The 20,886-nt window shown below is 42.6% G+C and overlaps 1 protein-coding gene across 1 annotated transcript; it reads left to right on the forward strand.

Annotated features, from left to right (window-relative positions):
* The first annotated feature begins 587 nt into the window (after positions 1–587).
* Positions 588–16,993, forward strand: rarab (retinoic acid receptor, alpha b). Its single transcript, XM_076753011.1, has 9 exons — positions 588–1,847; positions 10,840–10,994; positions 11,613–11,754; positions 12,883–13,043; positions 13,143–13,319; positions 13,467–13,671; positions 13,808–13,875; positions 14,846–14,936; positions 15,440–16,993. Exons 1-9 carry the CDS (start codon positions 1,649–1,651, stop codon positions 15,715–15,717), a joined length of 1,476 nt encoding a protein of 491 aa, XP_076609126.1. The 5' UTR covers positions 588–1,648; the 3' UTR covers positions 15,718–16,993.
* The last annotated feature ends 3,893 nt before the right edge of the window (positions 16,994–20,886 follow it).

Below are 20,886 nucleotides of genomic sequence, written 5' to 3' on the forward strand. Positions count from 1 at the left end.
AACTATCAAAATGCATTGCAAAATGAATTCACATTTTCATCCAAAGACTCATTGGCTGCAGTATTTTAGACAGATGGATGAAAGTGAAAAAAATGTACTCACTTGTAAATAGAATTGGAATACTACAATTTAAAAAAATCAATCTGATTTCAATTTGTTTATATGCTGAAGATTCAGTTTCTACATAAAATGTCAGTTTATATTAGTCAAATGAACTGAGTGGATTAAAAAGTACAATATTTCCCAGTCAAGTGTAGTGCAGTACATGTGTAAATAATATACTATTCAGGTACTGTAAGTATGGAAGTATATAAGTACATTTACAGGTAGGCTTATGTAATAACAATTGAGTTATTCATTAAATAATTGAAATGCTATTGAGATAATGATAGCAGGTAGTACTGATGACAGTATTACTGCTTGCAGTGATTACAGACACACAAATATCAGCGGTTATCTGAGCTGAGCTGCTCAGTCAGCAGCCTCCTCTTGAAAGGACTCAGGAAGGCTTTTGGAGGCACGCGCAGGGCAGGTAGGTGGAGCTCGTGCGCAGCTGGTGTCACTCATCAAAGCTGAGAGACCCCAGCAGAAGGAGGGAGGGAGGGGGGAGAGAGAGAGAGAGAGAGAGAGAGACGGGTACAGAGCAGAGGTTACCACAGGACACTGCTGCCTGGAGCCTGCGGCGGCTGGACCTCGGCGACCAGCAACAAGAGGCGCTCAAGCCCGAACTGCCTCGGATAGCTCGACCTCCCTCACCGCCGCCACTTTAACCTTTGGATATTCCGCTACTTGGACGTAAAGCGACAAGTTGAAAGTCATATGTGACAGCGCGTATTCAGCGTTCATGTGTCGGAGCTGTCGTGGACTCCGTGAGCCGGAGAGAGCGGAGCAGCAGCCTGTCCACCGACTGGACCTTTTCACTTTCCCGTGACGGCTACATTCATTTGCTGCATGCGTGGATTTAAGGACAAACAGTACGAGCTGTGACATTAAGGAGTAGTCTGTCCACGGAATGGGACACTTCGCCTGCTGGCTAATTTGCAAGGATTAGCAAGCGATATGACAATTACATAATCTCATTTTAGCTAACGTTACTGAAGAAATACAGCGGAAAAACTGCTAACCATAGCGACGTAGGACCCGTGTAACCCCGTAGAGACACGGGCTGGAGGTCAGAAACTCTTAAAACATAACACACACACAAACACCGTGTGTTGATATGTTTTGCTCCAGTGTTTCTTTTCCGCGGTTGTCCGGTTGTTTTAATGTCCGCTGCTACAAAGTAACGAGGGACTGCAACTCCGCCGGCGCAGCAGTGAAGTGTGTGGCACTTGTAGCATTTGGACAGTAAGAAAAAAAAAAAAAGACGACACAGAGGGCAATAGCGTTTAATTTGTCGGCTAAAGTGGTTCCGGTCGTGCAAACAACGACGAAAACACAAAGACAGTGGACCGCCTGTGCTCCTCCAAGGGCTGAAAGGTCACCGGGACCGGTCATGTCTTCTCTCCCCTCCCCTCAGTCTGTCATGAAGATGTGAACTCTTCCCTCCCTCCCTTCCTCTCTCTCTCTTCGCCGTCCAGGACGCTTTGATCTTTTTTCTCTCTCTGTTTGGTACAAAGAGATCAAACGCGACTCCCGCCTCTCGGGGATGTACGAAAGCGTGGATGTTGTGGGTTTTAGCCCCGGCCCCAGCAGCCCCAGTCCCGGCTCTTTTCTGAGCATGGACTACTACCACAAACCCCCGGGGCTCGGGCCGGAGAAGGGACTCCTGTCCGGGGTAGGAGGACTCCAGCGACCGTTCGGAGGGTCCCTGGTGACTGGCAGGCACTGGAGCGGATCCAGCCACTGTGAGTCCCATTGAAAAATGATGTTCTATTTTGGACATGTAAACAAAATAACTGCTGTGGGGTAAGGTTGTGCTTTGATATTTGTGATCAGCTTGGGAAGATGAATGCGAGTTTAGTGGTTTCAACTGGGACAAGCCAGCCCCTTCTTCTAGTATCAGGTGTCCCACAGCCTCTTTTTAGCCTCTTATTAACTAGATGGGAAATGAACACACCACTGTTGCACACAGCATTCACTTTTACCTCACTAGTGTGCTTCCTCTCTTATACTCTTTGTTAGTTCCTTGCAGCATTTATGTACTTGTACTGCACTAGCTGCTCTTGCATATTTTCACATGGGAAATGGCTACCCTATGTATGAACATGAAGATTGACTGCTCTGAGGGTGTTGACAAAATCTCATCATTTCACGGCAAAGGATTTTACCTTTGAAGCAAGTAGATCACCAGAGCAAACTGCTACAGAGGGGATCGTGTTGGGTTTCATGTCACTTGGCTTTATCCTGCGCTGTATTCATGTAAGCTGTTGGTTTGACTCTTCCTCTTTGCTGATGCAGTTTTATAAGTGCAGTTTGTTGTCATGATTCGGCATACTGCGCTGTCAAAGTGCTCATTGCCGGACCCCTTCTATGTACCAAATGTTGCTTTCAGTTAAATGTTCTGGTGAGAATTTAAGCCCTCTTCCACCGTTCACTGTAGCTGTGTTTCTGCACTGTGTGTTATACAGCTCGAGGGGTGTGTTTATGTTTTCAATGGAGTGACTCAAATGACCTGAGTAGGTCAGCAGCAGCTGCCTGCATTCATTTACCAAATCTGGCCCATCCTGACCTCAGGCTCAGTGCTTCTCAATGAGGGGGAATGAGCTCCGAGTGGTTGCAGCTTGTCAACATGAACTGCTCAGGCTTTTAATGTATGAATGGTTTAAAAGCAGAAACATTTAGTTGACTCGTTAATCAGCAGATTGGCAGAAAAATAATCTGCAAGTATTTTGAGTAATCCATTAGTCATTTTTTCACCCAAAATTTGTAAACATTACATAGTTTTCAGCAGGATTTTCAGCTTTTCTTGGTCCGCTGTGATAGTAAACTGATTGTCTTTGAGTTATGGACTGTTGGTCACACAGAACAAGATGCTGAAGTCGTCATCTTGGGCTTTAGCAAATTTAGATCTGTGTGATTATTTTTCCACAATGTTTTCTTTATGGACCAAAGAGTTCAGTAATTAACTGAGAAAATAACCATCACCTTAAGCGACAATTAAAATGGTAGTTAGTCGCAGCCCTAGAGGGGGACGTGCCACAGATTCTGCCACTTATTTACCATTTTATATAGTACTGATATGTTATTGCACGCCACATGGCACTTGTTTTGTGTGCTTCTACTTGAATAAACTAGGAATTAGGGGACATATTTTACCACAGAAATGCCCCTTTGTGTAGATGTTTTAGGTGATTATGGCACCTTCCTTTTTCTGATCGTGTGTTAGTTTAGTTAGTTTGTCAGACATTCCTGGTGATAATTGATGCAGTGTACCTCTTGCTTTCCGTCTGTTTATTTCAGTGTCTCTCAGATGAAGTACAGTATTTTGCATTTTAAAACCAGGCAATGAAAGCGGAGAAGGCAGGAAAACAACAGTAGTAAGAGAAAAGAGAAATGTTAACATTTGTAATAATCCCAATTGTTTTTCAAATGGCTAAAACAACAACTGAAAACACCAGTGAGTGTAATTATTTATATTTTGGTAGTTTGGTGAGTGACAATCTGCTGGATTTTATACTTATAACGTGTTTGCTTTGCCAGTCTACCATGCTCGTCGTTGGAAAGTTTCAGATTATTATACACAATGTATTATATGTAATATGATACCCAGCTACCAAACCCATACATTTTGCTTTGTTTTGGTTTGAGAAATAGAAATGTTTGTATCCGAACTCCATTTTTTAATTTAATAAAAGAAGCTTGGCTTGTCAAATCACAAGCAGCCTTATAAGAAGTGTGTCTAAATAAAATGAAAGACTAAATGTGGCAATATTCTGATTGAAGTCAGGAGCTGTCTCATGAATGAATGAGTCAACAAAAGTGGGCATTCAATGCCAGCTTTCAGTGTTTGACAGTTTTCAAAACTGGATGCTATGAGATCATTTCAGTCCCTGCAAATATTGAGGTTGGATACCTATCTGTGATGTAAGACAGATATTTTCCTTCCAACCATTTTCCGTACCTGCTTAACATATGCAGGATTGTGGGGGCCACTGCCAGTCCCAGCATGCGCTGGCCAAGAGTCATGGTGCACAGAGGACAGGTTGGCCATCTATCACAAGACCAACACAAGTAAACACACAAACACAGGTCCTCTTTGCCTGGAGTTGACCATGCCGTCCCACTCCAGCGCCACATGACAGAGTCTGCGTCAGAGTCAGACAGTAACCCGAGGGTGATGACTTGGTGATGTCACTGTGACATGGTCCTTGCACAACAAGTCATAAAGAGAGGGTGCCAAGCGGACTCTGGTCAGGCGGTGAGAAACAGGGAAAGGGAGATGTATAGAAGCAGGACAGGAGTGCTCATAAATTCAAGTTGTTAAGACAGGGAAGATTGCCCTCAGTGTGTGTGTGTGTGTGTCAGTGTGTGTGTGTGCGTGTATGTGCATTTTGTGCATGATTGGAATGAAGAGCGTCAAACAGGTTCAAAGGTCAAAGGCTGTACACACTTTTAGCCTCTGCTCCAGCGACATCTAAGCAGTGGCTGGGGGATAGTGGTTCACTCTGTGTGTGTGTGTGTGTGTGTGTGTGCGCGAGCGAGCGTGCCTGTGTGTGTGTGTGTGTGTGTGTGTGTGTGTGTGTGTGTGTGTTTGGGTGTGATCCAGAGCAATGACTCACTGACAATTGGGAAGTGACCTACATCTCTCCCTCTCTTTATTTCTCCTTCTATCTGCCTCTTTCTTTCCTGTGTCAGCTGCCCAGTCATCACTTCCTGCACTGAATGACCTCTCTCTCTGGCTGTTGGAGAAACACACACACACACACACACACACACACACACACACACACACATGCACGCACACACACAGTGACGCACATGCACACATACACATTCACTCACAGTCACAGTTTGTCTGGGAATGTGGGGGTATACTGACCAAGTTTGACCTGAGTGTGAGTTTGTGAAAATGGGAGGAGGTGGGTGTTTGTGTGGATGTCTTCATATCTGCTATGTTTGTGTGTGTTGGATTTCACTGCCATTGGATAAATGTTAAAAAAGTGGCAGTGGAAAGCTTGTTACAAATTTGGTCATTCTAGACAGAGTCCTCTGGGATGGCACGTCTTTGTATTTGTATTTTGTACTTCTTCTCTGATGTATCCTCACATGTTTTGAGTTTATTAGAGGCTGAATGAGGATGAAGGACGAAGAGGAAAGAGAACAACATTAGACTCGACTGCTATTCATTTGTACCCATGTCTAATTCTGAGTAAAACTTCAAAACTTCATTGCAGCATCAATACAACATCTCTGCAGAGCTGAAGTTTAGAGATATTTTGCTGTACTTTGCATTTTCCTGTTGTGTGACTTGCTGGCTGGACCAACAAACACGTTTTCTCTAATATACCACACACAGTCAGGGAGTCACAATCAGGTTTTTTTTGGGCCCTCACTCCTTCGTTATTGATTTCTTGCCAATACTGAATCCGATCTGATGTTTATGTTTACATAAATGACACAAGCGCTCAGTGCCGCCCAAGTTACGCTGTGAAAATGAGATAATTCATCCTAAAAGAAATGTTTATGTAAAAGATGCTCAGCACACAGACACTTCAACCCTGATTCCAAACAAGCTGGGGCACTGCAGAACACTAATAATAGAAAATTTGATCGTTTGATGATAATAAAACAGCCCAAAGACATTATATGTAATGTTTGACCTCATCAGCTTCATTGATTTTTGAGGTACTTAATCTAAATGCTGGTCCTGGCTCAAAGTTATTAAGTTGATAAGCTAAAAATGACATGATGCAATCAGCTGACAGTTCTACTGAAAAAGCCGTGGAGTCACTCGGTTGGAGTTCAGGGAATTAAACACAGTCTGCTTAAGAGAGTGGAGTTTCCACCCTCACAAATTATCTTGGAGTACAGACAGCTTGATTTTGGCTTATTACCGTGTTTCTCACAGCATCAATGTTAATTAGTGACTGCTGATATGACCTGTCACAGCGACATTTGGCATTTTAACCAGCAAAAGCGTGATCAGTGCCAGTTAAAAATGAAAAGCTGCCACCTGACTGTTTTGTATACTGCTGGTTGCTGTGAAGAAAGAGAGTGAAGAGGTCTGCCATAAACCCTGATATATCATTACCTGGCTTGATAATACTGACTGGGTGGTGTTCAGTATCTGCCGCTATTTTATTATCTTATCACGGATAAGATATCACACAGTATGTGTGTGTCTGCCAGTGAGCAACAAGAAGTGTCAGGTAAAACTCAGTATTGGTCGAATTTTAATTAGGGCTGCAATTCTTGATTAATTTGAGCCTGTCCGGTTTTTTGGTGTTCAAAAATCAGTTAATTGTGAAAATGCCTATCACAGAATTATTGAGTTCAAGGTCATCTATCTTAGTCTGATCAATCACCAAATTTTAATAATGTAAGACCAAGAAAAGCAGTTCATTTTCACATTTGAGAACCCGTAACCATCAAATTGTTGAAATTTTTGAAAAATCCATTAAATTATCTTTTTTCTTTTTGATTTACATATCAATTGATTAATTGATACACCTCCAGCTCCCACTTCCTGTTCCTGTACGGTTGTTACCACAGGAAACTGAAGAAGTTTCCAGATGAAGGTAGAGTTGGGCAATAAATTTGCCAAGCATCAGAAAGTTTGCCATGCTGTTTCTACCATGGTAGCTCACTCTTTTACATCTCTGGTTACATTAGACCAGTGTGAGCAAATCAGTCAGCAGTCACTGCTTTTTGGCAATATTGGATTTACAGAATTGTTGCATCAATATGATGAAATACCTTGATTTGTCAGGCATTACTTAATTTGATTAATCAAAAGACGTACACGTTAGGGTTGGGCCAGTGATCCTCGCTGATGGCTGACATTGACCACTGAGCCCTCTACCACTGTAAGATCATTTAAAAGCCCCTCACCTATCCTGATTTACTGATGGAAAAGCAGCTCATTTAATCAGACAGTGATGGTTGTCTGTGGGCCTTAACAGCGTGTCTATGAAAATCATGTTCAAGAACTTAATGTCCAGGGAGAAGAATTCAGTGCTGTGATTAGAGGCTGGTTTCTAAGCTGACAAAGCATGCTCTCTATTCACAAACTGTTGGCTGGCATAAAGCCATGACCGCCTGGGGAGACCCTTTAACAGTATTTTACATCAGATTTGGAAAACTGCTTACCCCAGCACTGGCTAACATTTAACATTGTCACGATTGGATTTCAGCCAAACTGGCCTAAGGGGCCCGATAGGATGCCCTGCCCACAACCAAAAACGGCCCCGACTTTGAAAGGTTTTAACATTATGCATTATTTATTGCCCATGCCAAAGTAAACCCCAAGTGAATAATTAATGTAGGCAAATATGTCTGGCTAACATCGACATGAGACTTTTCCTCTTCTTTCTGCACTGAATATGTCTCGTTTATTTGCCACCCACTCAACAAACATGAAACGGCTGCAGGTGTCCTCATAATGTTTTTATGTCGTCTATATTGTGTTGTTCGTTGAGCCTAAACAGTGGTCAAATGTAGCAGTTTTAATACTACAAAATTTAATGAGTTTGATGTATTTATTGTCCAACTCTGATCCAAAAAAGTTGGGATGTTGCGACAAGTGAAATCGTTTGCAAACAAACTGTGTTTGCCAACAAGTTTTACAAAGTGTTCCTGAGCCCATGTAGTAACATCCTTTATACAATCATGTGTTGACAAAGAGGTGAACCTCGCTCCATCCTTGCTTGTAAAGGACTGAGCCTTTCCAGGATGCCCCAATCATGATACGCTCACCTGTTACCAATGAACCTGTTTACCTGTGGAATGTTCCAAACAGGTGTTTTTGGACCATTCCACATCTTTTTCACTCTTTTGTTGCTCCTGCCCAAACATGTTTGAAACATGTTGCTGCATCAAATTCAGAATAAGCAGATATTTACAAAAATCAATGAAGCTGATGAGGTCAAACATTAAATATATTGTCTTTGTACTGGTTTTAATTGAGTACACGTCAAAAAGGATTAGCAAATGATCACATTATGTTTTCTTATGATTTTACACAACCTCTGAACAGTTTTGAAATAGGGGTTGTAACACCAAATTATGTAACAGCGGTACTCTTATCTCTCATGAATGTCCAGACTTGCTAAAATTGGCCTTTCATTAAAAATGTTTTCAATACTGTAATTTCACCAAATGACTGTAGATGTACAAAATATTGGGTCATTTCTTTGTTCATTGATGAGATGAATTTATATAAACACTATTGCCCAATTAAAATGGTAGAATGTCCTCCTTCAAGTCACCAGTATTCCCTTCTGTTCAAATAACATTCCCCTCGTCGAAGCAACAAAAAGAAAGTCTTTCTCAGAATCGAAACCTACGGCAAAAAGCTTTGCTTTTTTTGAGCGCTTTGCTGTCTGTGCATGTCCTGCTCACTAAAGCAGAAGTGGGAGGCAATAGGAAGAGATTAACAAACACACAGATGAAAACAGAGTGAGACACTTGGACATAAGAGAAGCTGGAAAGAGGTCAGACAGTACAGGAGGGGTCTGCTGGATGATATATCTGTGAGAAAAGAGCAAAGACAAATAGAGGAGAGATGAAGAGAGGGGAGATGGAGAGATGTATGATGGCTGAGGAGCAGGAGGAGCTCTTTATTTCTCTGTGTCTCTATGTCTCCCTCCCTCTCTGTGTAAACACAGCAGACCAGCAGAGGGGAGTTGAGTCTCCTCCATAGTGGAATGTCTGGTATGGCTACTAAAGTAGGGGGAGGGGAGAAGTGTGTGTGTGTGTGTGTGTGTGTGTGTGTGTGTGTGTGTGTGTGTGTGTGTGTGTGTGTGTGAGGTTAGAGGTTAACAGAGGCTGAATGGGAGAGGGAGAGGCAGAGGAGTTGTGCTTGGTCCTGGTATCTAAAGCCACAAAAATCAGGTCCAGACAATGTCCTCACATGTAGCACACAACAGGAAATTGTCCGTGTCACACATGTTCCTGCCTACTGGAAACACTCTGTTTGGTTTGGGTGAGGGGTGGCACATGGGTAGAACATGCAGGAGGAGTAGGAGCACTCAATGGTAAAGACTGTTTTTGCGTCAATATCACACTGCATATATTTGGATGTATCCACAGTAGCAGTGAGAGTGGAAAGCCATATACTGGAAAGATGTTGTATGCTTGCAGTTTCGAGACAGAGGCATGATAGAAACATCAGCTTGCCCTCTTGCTTGAACTCTCTGGACAGTGACCTGCTCTATTCCCACATGGGCTCAACTGAACATGTTAAAGCACAGCAGCATCTAAGTTGATATACTTCTGACCATCAACGATCATCAATTACAAATAGCTGCTGAGCCAAGAACAGAACACCACATGTATCAAGAACAGTTTACTGGGTCATCTTGTTCTCCCCACATTCCTTCTAGAAGTTGTTGTTTGTCCTTCAGGTGCTTTGCTACATATGTTGTGTTAGCACCTTTCGTTAGCATTGCTCTGTGGCATCATCTGCGTATGGGCTCCTTTGCATCCTTCGCCTTTCCTTGTTCATTTGCCTCATATGTGAAGTATGTCCAAACAGCACTGCTGCTGTTTTCTTTGTCAACCAAAAGCCATCGCGGAGGCTCTCACTTGTCATCTTTAATGAGCTGACACCATAACAAAGCAGACCACACCCTGTCGTGAGCTTTATTCAGTCTGAGCAAATGAGACGAACAATAAAGCATCACCTAAACCTAATCTAAGTACATTTTTCTATAGTAAGTGAAGAACTTCAATGCAGCAGACAAGAAGACTGTAGTTCATACCTAGAGCAGACCCACCAGATCCTAACCACTGGTTTTCACCACAACAACCTATTAAAAGATTGGATTGGAGTTTATATTGGATTGGATAATGTCTACATGAGGCAAATACATGGTCTGTTTAGTGCTTTGTTCAACAGATGCTGTTCAGTGCCTTCCCACAATTGTTATTTATGTTGTACCTGGTTTGACACTAACATTACATGTCAAGCAGCAGTCAAAGCAGAAATCATTTTTAAGATGAACTATGGAACCATACATCAGTCTGACAGTGGGGTTTTATTAGTAATGACTTTATCATGGACAGTCTCAGCCCACAGACTGTGAGGATCCTTATATCAAAATATTTTTTAGTGTGATAGTCCAGCCCCCACAGTGTCTACTTGTACAAATCTAGTTGAGGACTACTGCCATACCTCATGTTATGAATAGGCTACAATGTGTTCTGAAGTTTTCAAAATACATTTTCTATTGATCAAAAAGTGCCGTTGAATATGCACTGTAGCTGGAGATCATTCACAGCTATCCTGTCCCCAAATGAATGTGGTTTCACTGTCGCTTATGTCCCTATCATTGACATCATTGTCATGGTGACATATTTCATCATATGTCATATTTTGCATGCAGACATGAGAGCGATATCAATCTTATCACCTAACTCTGTATTAAAGTATTAATCAGCATATATTAAAAACATACTGTGTCCAGAAATCTCCTTTCAGTCGTGTCAGTGTCAGTTCATCATACCAAACTTTGGCCCAAATCCTCAGCTAATTTGGTTTTGGTCATCGGCTCCTTTGGCTACTTTTGCAAAGACTTTGGTTTCACAGCACACATTTAAAACTGAGCTAAATGTTAGTCTTCAGCTAGCTTACTGGTATCTAGTCATCTGAGAGATACTGACAACTTGATAAAAACACATTTTATTTGTGGTCTTATTAAATCTCCCCGATTTCCCTCCCTCTGTCTCCTCCTGCAGCTGTAGAGACTGAGAGCACGAGTTCAGGAGAGGACCTGCTCGTCCCCAGCCCCCCGTCACCTCCACCTCCACCCCGCATCTACAAGCCCTGCTTTGTGTGTCAGGACAAATCTTCAGGATACCACTATGGAGTCAGCGCCTGCGAGGGTTGCAAGGTAGGCACCTAAACGTATGCCTGAGCTAAACTTACCCTGACACAACACACACACACACACACATACACAACATGCACCACAACACTCGTTCTTGATAACTAGGACATTTATGTAAACAGATGCAGGCTACAGCTCAAAAAAAAAGCTGAATTAAAAATAGTCACACGAGATTGTGGAGTATTTGCATAATATGGAAGCAAAGAGGTCACGACCTTTGCACCTCCCGTAGGATCTGTAAGCCTCTTTGCTTCACCTAATCCTTCACACACACACACACACACACACACACACACACACACACACACAGAATCTGTGCGTGCAATTAGTGTCCACTTTGATATTTGTGTGGGGGTTTCTGTGTGCTTATGGTCAAGCTCATGTCCTGTTAGACCATGTAATAACCTCCCACCAGCTGGGAGGTCAGCTCAACAATGGATAACGTCAAGTGCAATAGTGATGATAGTTGTGGATTGTGCAGTTTTGGTTCTAATACTGAGGTCGTCCCTTTTTGGGTTGCAGGTTTAAAAAAAACAATACCTTCAAATGTTGAAAGTGCTGTGTTGTATTCTGTCCCCCTGCTTCTGGCCCTCAGTCATTGCCTCCATTTCTCTGTGTCAGGGTTTCTTTCGGAGGAGCATCCAGAAGAACATGGTGTACACGTGTCACAGGGACAAAGTCTGTGTCATAAACAAGGTGACGAGGAACCGGTGTCAGTCCTGTCGACTGCAGAAGTGCCTCGAGGTTGGCATGTCCAAGGAGTGTGAGTACACTTTATTAGATTCAGTTCCACTCTGTGTGTGTATGGAGTTAAGTGCAGACAAGGATGAGCAAGGAAGGGCTAATGTTTATTAATGTTTTAAAGAGCTTTGTAGTCAATAATACACACACACACACACACACACACACACATATGTATATACATATATACTTTGGAAGGAGAAGCAATACAGTTCAAGTAAAGTGCACTTTTTCAGCAGCACAGTGATGTATTTTGACCTTGATATTTGTCTCCCTCTGGTGGCCTTTCTTAGTTAATACATGCCTCATACCAGCACCAGCTAACCAGCCTCTTGTATCACTTTAACATCTGCTTTTTCCAGTCATTTACAGTTATGCCTTCACATGCTTTCTGGATTACAAGAAGAATGGTCAAATCAAAGCACCAAAGTTTGAAATGTAGCCCCAAAACTCTAAAAGAACTGCAATCTTCATTTCCAAGGACCTCTTTTCACTAGACCCTCACTGTCTGGTTTAATGCCAGTGTGTTACAATTGTGAATTTGTTATTCAGGCTTTCTGTTCTAAATGTATAGTCTCTTCATGACATCATGATGGTCGTTTTTCCCAATCTGGCCAAAGCCTGTCCTAAGCCAATCACAGGCCTCGGCCATTCATGATGCAAACTCAGATGAACCCCTTTGTTCAGAATCGCTCCTTAGACTGACACACATCTGTCTATGCAGTGTGTCTGATGTGTGCTACAGACATGCTGATGCAATGCAGTCAGCGGAATTTGACTGCCAGCCAAGTGCAGTCGAGAGACAGCCACAAGTGGTTGAGGAAGAAAAGGGGTGCAGTGTTCAGCAGAGACACTTAATGCTGGTACAGGCATAAAGACAGACCCATGTTTCATCCCAACTGTTTTGACAAGCTGCATAGTACTTTCGATCACACGTAAACTGACCTTTATTTGTAAAACTGGCGAAGTGTCTCTTTAAGTGGTGACGTGAAGGTTCAGTCTAGAAAAGACTGCCCTTGTATTTACACAAAAGCACACAAAAGATTTCCAGACACTCTGTCCTTGACTGAAGATGTTCTGTGCCAAAATAGTAAAATGTAATTGCTGCTTAAACTATTGAGCTAAATCACTTGTCTCCTTTCACCGTCAGTGGTGCGAAATGACAGAATGAAGAAGAAGAAGGAGGAGAAGAGGCAGGGGGAGCCAGAGATCTACGTCCTGTCAGCAGACACAGAGCAGATGATAGAACGCGTTCGCCGGGCCCATCAGGACACATTTCCTTCCCTGTGTCAGCTGGGAAAATACACCACGGTACACACACACACACCACAGACAAGCATATTTTAATCTGGAAGTATAGATCAGAATACTCTTCAGCTTACTGGAACGACTGTCTGTGTGTGTCTGCAGAGCAACAGCTCCGAGCACCGCGTCTCTCTGGATGTCAGTCTGTGGGACAAGTTCAGCGAGCTGTCCACTAAATGCATCATTAAGACCGTGGAGTTCGCCAAGCAGCTGCCCGGCTTCACGACGTTAACCATCGCTGACCAGATCACCCTGCTCAAAGCCGCCTGCCTCGACATACTGGTGTGTTCATCTCTTTTCTTACGCTCCGTGCGAGTTAGACCAAACAGTGCCTCAACCTGCGGCACAGCAGAAAGTTGTCTCCTGTAAAAATGATTAATCACATGTTGTTTCCGTCTGCTTTTCGGCCACTCCATCCCCTTTTCCTAGATCCTCAGGATCTGCACCCGCTACACCCCAGACCAGGACACCATGACCTTCTCTGACGGTTTAACTCTGAACCGCACCCAGATGCACAATGCCGGGTTCGGACCTCTCACAGACCTGGTGTTCTCCTTCGCCAGCCAGCTGCTTCCACTGGAGATGGACGATGCAGAGACGGGATTGCTCAGCGCTATCTGCCTGCTCTGTGGAGGTACTGCTTCATTTCCCGGGAATATTAACTGGAATGATCAATCAATGAAAATCTCACGCAGAGTTGTGTGAGGAAACACGTGATACAGCTTGTTCCATTGGCTGCGGATCATAACGTGTTTTGTGTGATTGTGCAGACCGTCAGGATCTGGAGGAGTCGGAGAAGGTGGATGTCCTTCAGGAGCCGATTGTCGAAGCCTTGAAGGTTTGATATTAATTCCTGTTATAGTACTATGTTGTTATTTGTTTTTTACATTGCTCTTCTATTCAAGGTGGAAGCATTAGAGTCCCATGAGACGACCCAAACCAAGAATGTGTCAGTGTCTCAGTACGTTTTCACTTCCATACCCTGACACAGATCACAGTGTCTGCTTTCATTTTTTTAAAATGACCCGCTGCTCATTGTAGTTTTTGACAAACGTCACTCAAACAGGAGCAAGTAGTGCATTTGTTGGGGACTGTTTTCAGTGGCAGATTAATCCAAATTTGGTGCTTAAGTGAGTATTTGGGGCAGCAGGATGGTGTAAGTGGGATTGAGTTAAAATAAACTACAGTGTGCGTGTCCAAAATGATGAAGGAACATGTCACGCAATGCAGCGGTGTGGCTCACTGAGGGGTTTTGGATAGCTTTTGGACAACAACGGAGCTCTACGCCACAGAGGACGAACATAAATCAGACTTTGGATACACACACAAACAATACTTGTTCGTAGATGAATTAATTGTTGGTTTTGGTCTCTGCATGGGATTCCTTGACAATAATCTTTTAAATAATGTCATGTTCAGAAATACTTCCCGTACTGTACGCACACGTAGAATTCAAAAAGAACACAGAAGATAAAATCTGTTTTCATGTAATGTTTCTCCCACTGTATTTTTATTGAGCAGTGAGGTGGCAGAAATAGATGGAAGGTGGATCGTCCAATAAAACACACTCATCAATCATCATTAACAAAAACACTGAAATTTTCATATAGAAATATAGAATCTCATCAGAAGAACGTAGAAAGGTGCCCAAAAAAACATCAGCGGCAATAACATTAAAGAAGGAATATGATAATAACAGCTGCTTTACCGTGTATATACAGTATATTGTATACACACACACACACACACACACACAAACGTATATACATCTTCATCTACTTTTCCTCGATGTCTTTGTGTGTGTGTAGATCTATGTGAGGAGGAGAAGGCCTGATAAACCCTGCATGTTCCCCAAGATACTGATGAAGATTACTGACCTCAGGAGCATCAGTGTGAAGGGTGAGACACACACACACACATACACACACACCAGTGGCAGCTGGTGATAATCTACTCAGGTGGGGCTACAGGCACAGACTTCTTCAGGCTTCTGCTTATACATGAGCGATGTTGTCGTGGTGAGTCCCAGCACTCACACTCGAGGTATTTAGCAGACAAGTGCCTGATGTGTGACATATTTCAGGTAATTACCTCAGTGCCCATGTGCCCGATAATGTGAGTGTGTGGAGGTTTATCAGAGCTCACAGGGACAATCCCGTCACTCACATGAATACTGTACATAGCACAATTGAGCTATTTTTGTAATCCAGAAGCTGAGGAGTAATTGAATTCATTAAGATTTTAAACCCAGTTATCTGGAAGCATGTAGGTTTACTGCAACTAAAGAGACATAACAGGATATTGAGTCATGTCATATCGACGAGTTTGTCTTTGCAAAACTGTTTTCATCCGCTAATTATTTGTGATACCCTGAATTTTCTCCCTCCGCCTCCGTCTCACAGGAGCCGAGCGAGTAATCACACTGAAGATGGAGATACCCGGCTCCATGCCTCCTCTTATCCAGGAAATGCTGGAGAACTCTGAGGGACTGGAGGGACACGGTGCTGGGGGAGGGAAAGGAGGAGGAGGAGGAGGAGGAGGAAAAGGTCGAGGAGGGGGCAGAGAAGAGGAGGAAACAGAGCTCGGGAGCTGTCATCCAAGTCCATCACCCAAATCAGTTCCCTCTCCCATCCCGAGCCCCGCGCCGTGCTCCCCCTCTTGTTCCTCCCCCTGCACCTGAAGTTCAACATGCAGCACCACCATGCGGCACGCCGTGGTACTGCATCCACAGAGCGGACTGAATGCAGAAAAAACTAATCCAGAGGGCAGAAAAGCCTAAATGTGTGAACTCATAAACTCTCTGAGCTAATTGTGACATCTATTGTCCGTACCATTAATGCCAGCAAGGAGGGAGGCTAAATATCTTTATACAGGTGCTGCAGGAAGGTGGCGTGAGGTTGAATGAAAGCAGGTAAACTATGCTGTGAAGACTGATTTGTGTCCAGACATCATGGTTTTATACATCAAATGCAAAAAAAAAACCAACATGATTTAGAATGTTTTGTTATCTTTTTGCAATGCCTCAAAGGTTAATTATATGCAGACTGTGTGAAGCTTCATGAAGGATTATCAGGATACTGGAATGTGCACAGACTGATGGAGAGGATTCCTTCTCAGTGACACCTTTCCTCCCGTGTGAAAAGTCATGTAAAGTATGTAGAATCATTATGTGTAATATATTGTATATAAAAAAAAAAAAGGATGTGCAAGAAGATGTCGGGCAGAGATGGACTGATACAAGAAGTTATTTTCCTACATGTACATGTGTATATACTGTATTTCCCCTATACAGCTGCAAAGAGTTCTTCCTTCATCCACTTTCGACCACACGCAGACACAGACAGACAATACCCACAACCTTCTGCTTTTGATCCCCTCACAGACACATCAGGGAAAAATTATGATGATGGTTCAGTTTTCTTTCACTGGACTCAGAAATGTTAACACAAATTGGAGACTTTCTGCAGCTCGAGAGACTCGTGTGTCTACATGTGTTACTCTGCATCACCCTTTGGGAGAAAAGATGCATTCGGCTTATTGAACTCAAGTGACTTCATTTCAACAAACTGGGAAAGAGGAAATTTTCATTGTAACATGATACAGTCTCTGTCTGTTGGTGGTGGTACAAACTGTGATACCAGGAGTCCAAACACTTCAGAGTGTTGTCACCCCAGAGCTGTTCAGCCCTGTAGAATTCGATATGGAAATCTCAGCCTCAGCGATGAGAGCTGCTGCCAAAACATGTCTCAAAATGTCCAAGCTGCATTTAGTGTTTCTAGTCTGCACCACGAACTGTCACAGTCTGTTTCCACATCGCCACTGTCTCACAACAACACACTCTGTCAGGTACAAATCATTTTCAGTGTTGTCCTTTTTAATGTACGGTGAGGTGAAACTCATTGGAAAGTATACACATACGGGGAGTTTAATAAAAAAAAAAGGATGATTTTCTATCCTGAAATGTGTGGTTCACTGTGAAATGTATTCTAATATTCACATCTTGTGCAAGCATAGAAGCCCAGGAAACACTCATTTCACTCTGCAGATTCATATAGAAAGAAAAACTCTACTGTCCTCAGCTGACAGCCTGAAGTCATTCAGATATCCAACAGCATGCAGATACACTCCTGTTTGACACAGGCTGATCTTGAACCAGCAGCTCTCCTCCTCACTGTTACACATGGGCACTTAAAGGTATCACACACCTTCATCAATAATCAGTTCCCAGACTTCAGGGGCCACATAGCTCCAATTCAAATCTGTGATCAAGACTCAAGTTAACATCACTAACATAACTTACTTACTGACTAATTCTGGAACTGTTACCACTTTGCTGTGACGTCCAGTGCTGACCAGCAGACTGTCTTCCAGTCTGCAGCGTCTCACCAGTCCTCACTGCCCTGTCTGCTAAAGACACTTTCAGAAATCAGAAAACAATTCTTCTGAACGGGAAATCAAAAATCTCACGTTCCATTGGACCAGTGATTTTTATTTTAGAATATATATCCTTGCTTTTGGTAAAGGCAACATGTCTGTCTTTGAGGAACTACCCCCCCCCCCCCCCCCCTTTTTTTCTGTAAATACTGTAAATGGTGTATATTCCCTTTTTTTTTTATTTTGGGACAGTAACAGTTCTGCTGGACTGTCACAGGGGGGTGGGCCTCTCTTTGGTATCAGATGGCATCAATTCAAATGATTGTGGAAATAATGATACTTGTTTTTATCTTTACTGTCCCGACTCGTTTCTTTTTTAAAAATTATTATTATTATTTTGTCATACAGAAGAGCTCAGCATTCATTCTCTTTCACTGCCCTCCATGCAGATCAACACACAGCATGTCTTAATGCACACAGGCATGTAGACTTAATGACAGCGTAGTTTGCTTTCCACATTAAAATAACTGATCTGTTAAGCTAACATGTTTTGTTTTCTTTTTGTCTTTTGTATTATTCTTTTTTTGTTTGCTCTCTTGTTTTTCTGTCATAATATTTGATGTCTTACTTTTATGCCGTACTTATGGCACACTTAAATAAAGTAAATTAAAACATGTTTGATCATGACACCGTTTAGGAAATGAATAATGGTAGTTATAGGCCAGCTCTTCTTTTACTTGTACCACTTTCTTTTTTTTTCTTTTTTTTTTTTTTTACATTTAGTTGACAGTAAATTTCTTTACCATCAGTTCCCTTGATGACATTCACCCATCCAGGCCAGTCTTGTCACTTCATTGATTGCCATTCACATTCTCCTACATGTTCTGGGATCAAAAATGTGAATTACCTTTAAAGCGAGGTTCTCCAGGAACCCACGGGTTTCTTTCTTTTTGGAAAGCTGACTGTACATTGATGGAGCAGGGAAACACCTGAGGACACAAGTAAGTTTTGATAAACATTTCTGCGTCTTTTGCAATGCAAAACCATTTAAGATATTCCAAGATCATCATCTCTGACGTGGAAGAGTGACAGCCAACCTACTCCTGGTGATGTTCTAATGCCTCAAGGTCGAATGCGCGGACAAGTTGTGGACACGGTGGCTCCTGTGTTCACCAGGTAGGGTTTAATCTCAGTGTCAGTGTAGATCTCATTACCCTTCCAGTAAGCTTGCTCCAATATAAAAATGTAGCACTAAGGGTTAATTTAGTCTCACTGAGTTTCACCTTCTCTGCCGACAACAAACTAGTCAAACTCAGCTTGAGGTGTGCAGCCTGTAGGCGGGCCCTTCCTTTCTTTTTCTTTTGTGCTGTAACTCGCTGTTGAAGCAACGAAAGGCCGCTACTTATTTCCCTCTATCTCTCCCCATGTGAGTGTCATGGTGCATCTGCTTAAAGTTCATTCCTGTGGGCAATCTTCAGTAACATTAACAAGGAAAGAGATGGCCATAGCTGGTCAGGGATGATATGTCTCTCACTGGCTGTGGGCCAGATCTTCTTCTGCTTTCAGCCTGGCTCTCAATCCTCTGGGCCTTGGTGTCCTTCCCCCATAGTCACTGTCTCATAGAATTGTTCTCTGAGGCCCCTGGTCGTGGCTTGCCACATGATCATGTTCCCGCATCTCTCTTCTTTTGAACATAGTCTTCATCACCCGACCCTCTTCAGGCTGTTGGACTTAGAGGGTGCGAGAGCTTAATTTTAGGGTTGTTGCCAAAATCTGTTCAGTCTTCAGGATGAATTCTATTAGGTAACCAGCCACAAGGCCAACCAGGTGTGGCTGCAGATGAACTGATCAACTGGAAGACAAATAAGCCGCTACATGTCACAAATATCAACCCCATTTCTCGTATGTTGCATTAGTTCAGGTCATACCCCTCAGACATCTCAGTTCCTGGACCCATATTTTGCTGATTTTTTAATCAAGCCTTCTATTTTGATGAGGGTACTTCCCCATTTTCTCAGCCATCTGTGTCCGCCGACCCCCTTACTGCTTTCCACCACATCTTTCATTTCCCTTTGCTTATTCACATGCACACTCGTAATAACATGTAGACACACACACACACACACACACACACACACACACACACACACAAGGTCACAAAGTGACCAGACACATTTGTTCAAAATGGACTTTTCTAGCTATTTAATTCTTCTTTTTTTTATCACTAAAAATCCTGAATAGTTCCAACAGCTGGACTATCCTCAGTTAGAGTGGACTCCACACATTCCATAATACAGACACCAAATAAATCAAGACATTTCTATTAATATATGCTGATTCAGTGAGTGTGAACACACTTTACTTACTTGCTTTTAGCATTTTAAATCTCTTTCTATCTAATGTCCATCTCCTCTTATCACTGTTTCCCTCTGTTCTCATTCCTCCCTTTTGCTGGGCCATGGATCATCTTTTGTTGATGGTCGGTCAGGTATCAGAGACATAAAGGTCCAGTAATCACTGACCAGCCCTGGTTGCTCTTACTCTTTTCCGGGCCTTCTGTGGTAGAGTGGGGCTGTTGTGGTTCCTCTTTTTCCTTTGGTTCTCTGTTGTGTTTCTGGATCTTAACATTCAATTCAATATTCCTTTATTAGTCCCACGAGAGGAAATTCCAAACATGGCCTTTATCTGGCCTTGTATTTTTAGTTTGCCCATAAGGCCTCCTGAATTTAACCACCAACGTCTATTTTCTGTCATTTTTGACAGCATGTTGAAGGGAAGTAAATATCACAGTGCCCATAACGAACTGATCCAAAATCCAGCTGAATTCATTATACAATTTGAAATATTAAGCCCCATGACTGCCTGTTTCTTAACATGGTGCCTCTTGGGACGCTTAGTTGACTTTTCAAAAAATATTCACAGATACTGCTGCTATCTGTGTGTGTGTGTGTGTGTGTGTGTGTGTGTGTGTGTGTGTGTGTGTGTGAATGGATGAATGAGAAGCAAAAATTGTAAAGCACTTTGGATAAAAGCACAATACAAATGCAACCATTAAATCCAGTAGCATTAAGTGTTCTATCAAGCTTAACCATAATTGTTAGTGTAGATTTAAGCCTATGCTTCGCTAAGCACCACCCCCATGGTTACTGTTCCTGTGCCTGTCAAGTTCTGTGTTCTTGCAAAGCTTTTGTACTGCTTACACTGATGATGGGATCAGATTTATTTCTCAAAATGTGATGTAATTTTTGAAACAATGGATCCTTGATTTCAGGCAAAAGCATTGAAAATGACAAAAATTTGTATCCGCTATTGTTAGGAGAAGTTTTAAAGAAGACTCAGGAACACCTTCTGAAATTTATGAGAGTAGATTGTTTATTCTTACCACAAGGGAACAAGTCACTACACAGAGCCTGCAGTGTACATGTTCAATAACACAGAGTTCATATGGGACTTTTATCTTGACACATGGGCAGAG

Source organism: Chaetodon auriga, chromosome 16, assembly GCF_051107435.1.
Source record: "Chaetodon auriga isolate fChaAug3 chromosome 16, fChaAug3.hap1, whole genome shotgun sequence".
NCBI lineage: Eukaryota > Metazoa > Chordata > Actinopteri > Chaetodontiformes > Chaetodontidae > Chaetodon > Chaetodon auriga.